Source organism: Panthera tigris, chromosome D1, assembly GCF_018350195.1.
Source record: "Panthera tigris isolate Pti1 chromosome D1, P.tigris_Pti1_mat1.1, whole genome shotgun sequence".
In the NCBI taxonomy this organism is placed as follows: domain Eukaryota; kingdom Metazoa; phylum Chordata; class Mammalia; order Carnivora; family Felidae; genus Panthera; species Panthera tigris.
In genome coordinates this window covers 109,440,854-109,451,411 of record NC_056669.1, presented here as the reverse complement: position 1 = coordinate 109,451,411, position 10,558 = coordinate 109,440,854, and the positions used below count along the sequence as shown (strand labels likewise).

At 54.1% G+C, this 10,558-nt stretch overlaps 1 protein-coding gene and 1 long non-coding RNA gene across 2 annotated transcripts; one reads left to right on the top strand and one right to left on the bottom strand.

Annotated features, from left to right (window-relative positions):
* Positions 1–4,158, top strand: CABP2 (calcium binding protein 2). Its single transcript, XM_042957660.1, has 7 exons — positions 1–57; positions 619–801; positions 1,382–1,412; positions 2,557–2,691; positions 3,078–3,187; positions 3,301–3,448; positions 4,047–4,158. Exons 1-7 carry the CDS (start codon positions 1–3, stop codon positions 4,070–4,072), a joined length of 690 nt encoding a protein of 229 aa, XP_042813594.1. The 3' UTR covers positions 4,073–4,158.
* LOC122230994 lies at positions 3,760–9,467 on the bottom strand. Its single transcript, XR_006208071.1, has 3 exons — positions 9,428–9,467; positions 4,604–4,884; positions 3,760–4,085 (listed from the first exon to the last, which is right to left on the bottom strand). It is a non-coding gene; the product is annotated as an uncharacterized LOC122230994 (long non-coding RNA).
* Between the last annotated feature and the right edge of the window lie 1,091 nt (positions 9,468–10,558).

Here is a 10,558-nt window from a genome sequence, read left to right as displayed (position 1 = left end):
ATGGTTCAGGAGCCCATGGGAAACTGTGCCAAACGGCCTCGACATCGGGGGCCTAAGGTAGGACGGCTAAGGGGGAGAAGCCAAGGCCAGGAGGCTGGGCTGGAGCCTGGAAGGGTCAGGTGGGGTGGGCAGAGCCCTGTGTGAGGGCCGGGCTGGGGTTAGAGGTAGAGCAGGGCAGGCGGGTGGAGGGGGTGGTTCCCACCACCCTAGACCAATCAAGATTTCCCCGGGGGAAGGCCCCAGACTCCGGCCCCTTGCGGTCCTGGCTCCCACGGACCCCCGGGCCTTCCCGCCAAGCTCATTAGGCCCCCCGGGTGCCCAACCAGCTGCCCTGTGCCGGCCGCTCTTCCTGCTCTCTGCCAGTCAGAGACAGGAGGTACAGAGCTGGAGCTGAAGGTCCCATTCTGCCACCGGCTTTCTGAGCAACCTTGGTCCAGTCCCTTGCCTTTTCGGGGGCCTCGGTTTGCCCAATTGAACGGTAAGGGGGTGGACCCTTCCGGCCTAGAGTATTGATGGGTGAAGGCCCCCAATCTCCTGTGCCCGGTTCCAAAGATGGGAGAGGCTGGTGAATGAGGGTGGAGGGGCCGCCGCCCCAGCTCACAGCTGGCTCTGCCGCAGGAGCGCTGGCAGTGGCCCAGCTCCCCCCCAGGGCGCTCCCACCACAGCCCCGGCCCCGGCCCCGGCCCCGGCCCCGAGGAGCAGGGGGACCCTGGGCCGGGCATCCAGGGTTACTCGGTGCTCAGCAGCCTGGTGGGGCCCGCCTGCATCTTCCTGCGGCCCAGCATCGCGGCCACCCAGCTCGTATGTATGGCAAGCCCCTGCCTTTGCCTCCTCTCTGCCTCTCCTTGAGTGGGGTCTTTGGAGCAAAGGCACACAGATCCAGGGGGTGGGACAGAGAAGGGTGGGGAAAACATCAAGGGGATCAAACAGCGGGCAGACCCAAGGAGACCCACCAGGAAAGAGAGAGGAGAAGGAACAGAGAACCTAAGAGACAGCCACCCAGGGGGTGGGCAGGGAGGTGGCAGGGCCTCCGAGAGAGAGAACAAGAGAGACACACGGAGGTCCCCAGGGCCGTGTCTGAGGCTCTGCCCGACCCCAGATCCACCTCTGGCAAATGGAGCTCTGCGACCTCTGCAAGGGGAGGGGCAGGAGGTGGGCAGAGGTCTGGGCAGGGGGCAGGGAAGGGGTGGCCCAAGATGCCCAGGTCAGCGGGCGGGAACCGGTGGCAGCCACCAGCCCTGAGCAGTGTCAGATGACCCAGGCCCTGCCCGTGCATGTTGGGGGTGCTGACTGGGGAGCCCCAAAGAACAAGAGGAAGGGGCGCAGGTGTCAGGGTGGTCCAGGGGATTCTTAACTTCTCTGTGCGCCACCCCCTCTCCAGGACCGGGAGCTGCGGCCAGAGGAGATCGAAGGTAAAGCGTTTTGGAAAAGACTAGTCTCCAGAGGGGTGGACAAAGGGTGGAGCGCACAGGGTGGGGACACTGGGTGGGGCCTCGGTGGTCTCCACCAGGAAGGAACTAGGGGCAAGAAAAGGGCTGCAGGAGATCACAGAGAGATGGGGACGAGACCGAACGGGGAGGGGTTGACAGAGCCCCCAGCTGTCAGTCCCCAGGTCTCATTCGCCAGGTGGGTCTCACTTCCCTTTTATGTTTGTTCATTGAGCAAACGCCTCCTGGGTGCCTATTGCATGCCTGGCCCTGTGCTGGGCACAGGGAGTGTGGCAAACTAGACAAATACAGCCCATGTCCTCGGGGGGGGGGGGGTGCAGATGTCAATGAGTCAACAAGTACAAACAATGCTAAGCGCTGGCAAAGAAATGAACAAATGGGCTGGAGGGGACTGAATTTAGACGGAAGACTTTCTTGGGCAGGTGACCCGAAGACCAGAAGAGGGAAGAGTGTTCCAGAATGTGAGCTCCATGAGCTCCATGAGGTTAGGGATTGTTTCCTTTCTTTTCCTTCCTTCCTTTCCTTCCTTCCTCCTTTCTTCCTTCCTTCCTTCCTTCCTTCCTTCTTTCCTTCCTCCTTCCTTCCTTCCTTCTTCCTTCCTTCCTTTCTCCTTCCTTCCTTCCTTCCTTCCTTCCTTCCTTCCTTCTTTCCTTCCTTCCTCCTTCCTTCCTCCTTTCCTTCCTTCCTTCCTCCTTCCTTCCTTCCTTCCTTCCTTCCTTCCTTCCTTCCTTCCCCTTCCTTCCTTCCTTCTTTCCTCCTTCCTTCCTTCTTTCCTTCCTTCCTTCCTCCTTCCTTCCTCCTTTCCTTCCTTCCTTCCTCCTTCCTTCCTTCCTTCCTTCCTTCCTTCCTTCCTTCCTCCTTTCCTTCCTTCCTTCCTGCCTTATCCCCACTACCTAGAGCAGAGCTTGGCACATAGCAGATGCTCCTTAAATATTTGTTGAAAGAACGAATTAAAGAACTAGCACATGCAAAGGCCCTGAGACAGCAAAGAGAAACTGATGTTTACAAGGAGGAAATGATTCGACCAAAGGACGAAGGAAGGGTGTGCTGGTCCAGGCTGGGGTCCGGGGGGACGAGTGGGAAGGACTGACCCCGCCCTGCCCGGCAGAGCTGCAGATCGCCTTCCAGGAGTTTGACCGAGACCATGACGGCTACATCGGCTACCGGGAGCTGGGCGCCTGCATGCGGACCCTGGGCTACATGCCCACTGAGATGGAACTCATCGAGATTTCACAGCAAATCAGTATGTGCCTCAGACCTGCCCCAAGCCCAGTTCTCCGGGGGCCATGGCCATGGCTTGAGCAGCTGGGCGGCCCAGGGAAGAGAGATGCCTCCACAGGTTGGCCCCCAGAGCCGGGGACCCTGGTCATTCTCAAGGCGCTTACTCTGCCTCTGAAGAATCTCCCCATCCCCTACAAGGTGGCGGGGGGGGGGGGCAAGGACCGTTATCCCCACTTGTTAGATGAGGAAACTGAGCAGATGATCCAGCCTATGGGGCCCCGCGAGAGGAAAGGACCCATTTAGTGGGGCAGGGGAGAGGGACACGGGCCAGGAGAGGAGGGCAGGGGAGGGCCGGGGCCGGGCACGGGTCTCTGGTTGCCTGGGGTCCCTGATGGGTACGGCCCCCAGGTGGCGGGAAGGTGGACTTCGAGGACTTCGTTGAGCTGATGGGCCCCAAGCTGCTGGCAGAGACTGCAGACATGATCGGCGTCAGGGAGCTTCGAGATGCCTTTCGGGAGGTGCGGCCCCTGGGGCTGGAGGGAGGGCAGGGGCTTCGGGTCTGCCGTGACGGAGGGCTGAGTGAATGCGCGGTTTGGCCGGGGACTCAACGCCTCGACCCACGCTGCCACAGTTCGACACCAACGGGGATGGCTGCATCAGCTTGGGTGAGCTGCGGGCAGCCCTCAAGGCCCTGCTGGGGGAGCGCCTCAGCCAGCGGGAGGTGGACGAGGTCCTCCACGACATTGACCTCAACGGGGACGGCCTGGTGGACTTTGAAGGTACCGCCCACTGCCCTCCGCGCTTAGCGCCAGCACAACCCCCGGAGGTTTTTAAGAGCTCAAGGAAATGACCAAAGGGGCATCAGCGCCGTGCGCTAGGCACTCTGTGCCCTCTCCCCGGGAGCAGGACAAGACAGTCAGTTCTTAGGGAGGCGGGAGTGCTTGGCCAAAGATGTGGATGTGGCCAAGATGTGAAGCCAGGCGGGTTGACCAGAACCTCGTTCTTCCTCTAGGCCGCGTTGCCCCAGGGGGAAAACAAGGGTTAAATAATGACAGGAAGCCAAGGAAAATCAGTATGTACAAATTCTCCCAGAGTTGTTCCTGAGCTTCCTAGCAGCCAAAGCAAAGAGGAAAACGGGTTCAGTTACGAGGTTTGGGGGTCTTGTCGTTGCTGCTGTTTCTCTGTTTCGTCTCGTTTTGTTTTGTCCATAAAGCAAAGCCCCTCTTCTTCGCCTGGGGGCCCATTCCCCAGATCCAGAAGACTCCCTTGTGGGCTCTGCCCTGGGCCATGCTTCCTCCCACCTCAAGGCCAATATATTGGTCTCACCCCTACTGGGGTCCAGACTGCAGACCCGCAACCTTGGCTTTGTCCCGGCAGAGTTTGTGCGAATGATGTCTCGCTGAGTCTGCACCGAAGCTGGAGGCAGGAGACGGGACTTGGGACCACAGCCACTGCCTGCCAGCGTGTGCCCGGAAACCCTCTGCTTCCAGCTGACCCTCCCCTACCCCCCCCCCCCGACCGCCTCCCTACCCTGCCTGTGGGCAACACCCTGTCCCACCCTCACCCTCACTCCCGCTTCCCCACCAAGCCCCACTGCCCATCCCTGTCTCTGTGAGAGTAAAGTGTCTTGGAGCCTGAGGGGATGGCTTCTGCTTCTCATTTGTTTACCCTGGAGGACCCAGTGTTTGGCCCCCCAAAAGTTATAAGATCCCTCGACCGTGAACTCCAGGTGGGCAGGGGCCCTTTCTGGATTCTGGGCCCTTCCCAGAGCCAGTATCAGGAAACGTCCCTAGATGAATAAATGCCACCTGCTTCTCCCAGAGCCGGGATGTGCACCGGCCCCTCATCCCACAAAAGGGCTCCCATCAGGGCCGGGGTTACAACAAAGGGTAGCGCAAGGGAGTGAGGGCTTTTCCCAGGCCAACCTCACATACTCTGGGAGGGAGAAAGAGCTGGAAGGTCAGCTGGAAGGTCAGCTGGGAGGAGTGAGTGACGGACGGCCCCTTCGGATACACATCAGCTTTAGGGTTCCCGCCTCAAACGCCCGAGCGCGGCAGGGGCCAGGTCGGCGTCCGCTCAGAGGCTCTGCTGCCCAAGCCCGCTTCCTCGCCCTCTCTCTCTTGCATTCCTGACTTCACCTCAGCGTCTGCTTCCGGGGGGACCCAAACGACATGTCCCCTCGCCCCAGCGCTGCCGTGGTCCTTAGAGCCCCATTCTGCAAACGGAGGAAACCAAGACACTGAGTCTAAGCAGCCTTGCTAGAGGTCACACGGCCCCACCGCCGTCTCTCCCCGCCCAGTCCATGCAGCACGTGCTGCCAGATTATTCTTTCTAAAGCGTTACTTGCGTTTTGCCACACTTCTGTTCAGGAACTGGCTGTGACACACCCCCCGCCCCCATCGCCCCCAGATTAATCCAGCCGCTTCTTCAGGCACCAGAAGGCTCTGGGAGGATGAGGGCTGGCATAGAATCACACACAGTTAGGACGAAGCCGAGGTGGGACTTACAGCCAGGCCCCGGGACTCTAAAATCACAGCCCCAACAAGCTGGTGCCTCGAGTCACCGTGGAGCTGGGCCCTGGCCTCCGCTAGCTGCAGCAAAGGCTTGCCTCGCAGAGCACTGCCTGACCCACGGCTGTTCCCACCTGCCGGGAGGGAGCCTTGACCTTTTGGTCGAGAAGGGGAGGGAGCTTACAGCGCCCCCGCCTGGTCGTCACCATCGCTGCTGCCGACAAGATGGCTTTGGGACAGAGAGGGCAGGGGGCCACCCGCGCCCTGCCCAGCCCAGAGCCTGGACGCCGAGGTGCCGGGGCTGGCTGCAGCAGTCTCAGCACCACTCGCCCGGCAGATCCCAATTAATCCCTAATTCTCAATTAGGGGATCTCTCCTGCCAGTCTGGCAGGCCTGGGGATGAGAAGGAGCTGCCCCAGCCCCAGAGCTTCCCTGGGAGCTCGGCCGCCCACCCCCCCGCCACCATCCCTCCTCCCTGCCACCACCCTCCACCTGCTGGCACAAAAGGCATCGTCCGTCCCCTCTTCAGGGGCTGGGGGTGGTGACGGACGTGTGTCAGGGGACGACCGGAATCCTGCTGAGGGTCTGCTGCCCGCCGCCCGCCGCCCGCGGGCTCCTGGCCTGGCAGGCTCTGTGGTTGGGGCGGAGGGAGGGGGAGGGGATGGCGATGGGATGGTGTTAATTGGCCGCCCAAAGTGCCCACAGCTCCTCCAAATCTCCTATATGCCTTCCTACCCCCAAAAAGCTGCTGGCCCAGAAAGTCCCAACAGAGTAACCGCTGGAGCAGGGCCCAGGGCCGGGAAGAAACAGTGAGCGGACAGAGACTGTCCTGAGCCAAGAGCCCCTTCTCCACTTAGTGGGGACACCTGCCCCCCAACCCCGTGGGCTGTGGCCAGCTGGAGCAGGCCAGAGCTACGAGATCTTCTGGGTTTCCAAAAGAAACTGTAAAGTCAGACTTACATTGAGTCCATTTTATTGATTTTTTTTTTTTTAAGAGAGAGTGAGTGGGAGAAAGGGGCAAAGGGAGAGGGAGAGAGAATCCCAAGCAGGCTTCACACTCAGCATGGAACCAGACTCAGGGCTCCATCCCACGACCAGGGGATCAGGACCTGAGCCGAAATCAAGAGTCAGACGCTCAACCGACTGAGCCACCCAGGCACCCCAATTAAGTCCACTTTAAATAGTTTGCTGACTATAGAATTCAATGAGGTGTATAAACCTTACATGTACAGCTCAATGAATTTTTACATGTGTGTGCACTCAGGGAACCATCACCCACATCAAGATATTACATCCACTTATTTTATTTAGAACATTTCTAGGCTTACAGAAGTACCTTGAAGATACTACAGGGAGTTCCTGTATACAATCCACCACAGCCAGCTTGGGCAAGGTTCTCCAGAGAACAGAACCAATAGAAGACGTGTGTGTGTGTGTGTGTGTGTGTGTGTGTGTGTGTGTGTGTGTGTGTAGCTATTTATTGTAAGGAATTGGCTCAGGTGATTATAGGTGCTGAGCAGTCCCAAGGTTGACAGTCAGCAAGGTGGAGAGCCAGGGGAACTGGTGTTTCAGTTCCAGTCTGAGCCTGAAGGACTGAGGACCAGCAAAGTTTCGAAGACAGATGTCCTGCCTCGACCCTCAAGCAGGCCAAGTTCCCTCTTACTCAGCCTCGGTGCTCCATTTGGGTCTTCAACTGATCGGATAAGGCCCACCCACCCATCATGGGAAGGGCCATCTGCTTTACTCAGTCCTCCAATTCAGTGGATGTTAATTGCATCCAGAAACACCCTCGCAGTCACAGCCAAAGTCACATTTAGCCAAACATCTGGCCATTTGCGACCCAGGCACGTTGGCACTTAAAATTAACCATCATGCTCTATTAATATCTTATGTTAGAATGGTCCATTTGTTGCAATTAATAAACACTGACACGTAATTATTAACTAAAGTCTATATTCTATGCAGATTTCGTAATTTTCCCCCTGACTATCCTTTTGCTGTCCAGAATGCCACCCTGGACACCACATTACATTAGGCATCATGCCTCCTCAAACTCCTCTTGGTTGTGATAGTTTCTCAGGCTTCCCTTATGTTGTTTCATTTTTCTGATCTTGACAGTTTTAAGGAACACTGGTCAGGTATCTTATAGAAAGTCCCTAAGTTGGGATTTGTCTGATGTTCCCCTCATGATTAGTCCAGGGTTATGGGTTTGTAGGAGGAAGACCACACAGGTAAAGTGCCCTTCTCATCCCATCATATCAAGGGTACATAGTATCAACATGACTTCACTGTCGATGTTGACCTTGATCACCTGGCTTGAGGTAGTGTTTGTCAGGTTTCTATACTACAAAATTACTTTTTCTTTCTCCCATTATGTACCACACTCTCTGGAAGAAAGTTACTCTGCATAACCCACACTCCACCTCATTAAGGACAGAGTCTCTACATAAATTACTTGGACTTCTTCTATATAGATTTGTCTCTTCTCTCCCTTTATTTATTCAACCATTAGACATAGATATAGAGATAGACGAGACAGAGATAGAAATAGAGATAGAAATACATGTCAGTAAGGGCTCATAGATATTTATTTTATACAAGTTATAATCCAATATTTTTTAAAATTTTGTTGCTCATATTCCTCCAGTTTGGGCCATTGGGAGCCCTTTCAGTTAGCTCCTGTGTCCCTTTGACATACCCCCATCATGGTGGCATTGAGGGTTTGGGGATTTGGGGGTGTGGTGGGTTTGGGTTTGTTTGTTTGTTTGTTTGTTCGTTCATTCGTTTGTTTTTCAGCATTTTCTTACTTTCTAGCAGTATAAGATGCTCCAGGATCATCTTGTCTATTTTCTGCCCCAGTCTTAGAATTAGCCATTTTCTCCAAGGAACGCTGATTCACTTTATTGGAGAATGCTATTAGAAACCAAGATCTGGGGGGGGGGGGGGGGGCGCCTGGATGGCTCAGTCAGTTAAGCATCCAACTTTAGCTCAGGTCATGATCTCGTGGTTTATGAGTTTGACCCCTGCATCAGGCTCTGTGCTGACAGCTCAGCCTGGAGCCTCCCTCGGATTCTGTGTCTCCCTCTCTCTCTGCCCCTCCACCCCGCTCTGCTTAAAAATAACCATTAAAAAAAAACTTAAAAAAAAAAAAAGAAACCAAGATCTGGGTGCTATATTGCTTATAGGCTCTCTCAGTTGATAGAGAAGATATGCATGTACACTAATCTGTGTATATACAATTTTTAAATATTTCTGTATGTAATCTACTGTCTCTATATTGAGCTAAACACGAGTTCATATTAATGTCTCCAATTTCCGGCCCATTATTTACATGGATCATGCTAGCCTCCTCCCCTTGCTTACAAGTAACTTCTCGTCCAAAAAATAAGAAATCATCCATGTTCATTTACTTACTTTTTAATTCCCGTGTATGTGCACACAGTGGTTTTAAAATTGTCAACCCACACCCCCACAGGAAGCCACTTCAACTAGAGACAGTGCTCCTTCATTGTCACAGATCCACTCATTTCCAGATTAGCACCTTAGTCACCCGCCCCTTCAGTGAGGCCATCTCGTACATTTGTAAAACAGCTAGACTCTTTTGTCACATTCTTCATTCCATCCTGGGATCCCCTGACCTCCTAAATGATTTTTTAAATTTTGCATAAAGCTTACTCTTTACGACAGAGGCTTAATATCTTGTATCCACCATTACGGTATCATATAGAAGAGCTTCAATGCCTTAAAAAAAAAAAAAATCCCCAGGGTGACTGGGTGGCTCAGTTAGTTGAGCATCCCAGTGTTGATCTCAGCTCTGGTCTTGATCTCAGGGCCATGAGTTCAAGCCCACATGGGGCTCCAAACTGGGTTTGAAGGCTACTTAAAAAAAAAAAAAAAAGTCCAGGGTGCCTGGGTGGCTCAGTGGGTTGGGCGTCCGACTTCGGCCCAGGTCATGATCTCACGGTTCGTGGGTTCGAACCCTGCATCAGGCTCTGTGCTGACAGCTCAGAGCCTGGAGCCTGCTTTGAATTTTGTGTCTTCCTCCCTCTCTGCCCCTCCCCCCTCCCTCTCTGCCCCTCCCCGCTTGTGTTCTGTCTCTCTCTCAAAAATAAACACTAAAAAATAAATTTTTAATGTGAAAGAACATTACAAAAAATACATAAACTTTTAAACAATTATTTAAAACATCCCTTGTTCAGCTACTTAATTCTACCCCTCATCACCCCTGGCAACCAGTCATTTGTTTACCTTGTGTAGAAGTTTCCTTTTTTCCAGAACGCCCTACAATTGGAATCATACAGTACATGGTTTTTTCAGACTGGCTTCTTTCACTTAGCAATATGCCGCTCTGTGTCTTTTCATGGCTAGATAGATGATTTCCTTTTATTGCTGAATAATAGTTCATTATATGGATATATCACAGTTAATTTGCTCATTCGCCAATTGAATGCCACTTCCTCTGGGAAGCCTTCTGTGATGTCACCAAGCAGGCTCCTTCCTCCAAATTCCAATGCATCCTGTACCAGACTTCCCATTGTCTTAATATACTGTGTGCCTTCGCTTCCCTGTCCGTCTCTCCTTGAGACTAAGAGTTCCTTGAGGGCAGAAGCCATGGCCAGTTCATTTCCATATCATCAGTGTCCAGCACAAGGCCTGGGAGGAAGGATAGAGTCAGAAAAATGTCTGTTGAATGAATGAATGAATGAATGAATGAATGAACGAACGAACGAACGAACGAACGTCCTGCAGAGGAGGAAAATCTACAGACCTGGGGCATGAGGGGTATGCGAGGCCAGAAAAGTTTTGAGGAAGAGTAGCGTGGGAGAAAGGGTTAGTGTTTGGAGGAGAGTCTAAGATATAGGGTTATGAGGAATGAGATTTCAGGGGAGGGGTCTGGGTAGAGAAATGGATGGAAAAGAGGAGAATGAATATTCATTTGTCCACACGACAGCCCTATAAGATAGTTATTATTAGCGTCCGCCTCTTAAAAGACGGGGAAACCCAAGCATGCCGAGGTGAGTAACTTGCCCAGGAGGACATCGCCTGTGGGGGTAGTGTGAGATTCGAACCATCAGCTTATTTAACTCCAGTCGATGCTCTCATCACCAGTTTGGGACAGGGCCCGACCTGCAGTGAGCAGTCAACGGAGGTGCGCTGTTCCTGCTATTGTCAGTATGAGGCACCGGCTTGGGGTCTGGGGGGCCAGGTTGAGGGGTCTCTGAGGTTGCCCTCGGACCTGAGACCCAGCCTGGACCTGAGCACTAGGCAAATGAGAAGCACAGGCGCGGTGGTAGCGTTGGTGAGGGACCCGTTGCCATAGGAACAAACGGAGGCTTTAGGAGGAGGGCGCATGCGCGGACCGGGGAAAGGGTGTTGAAC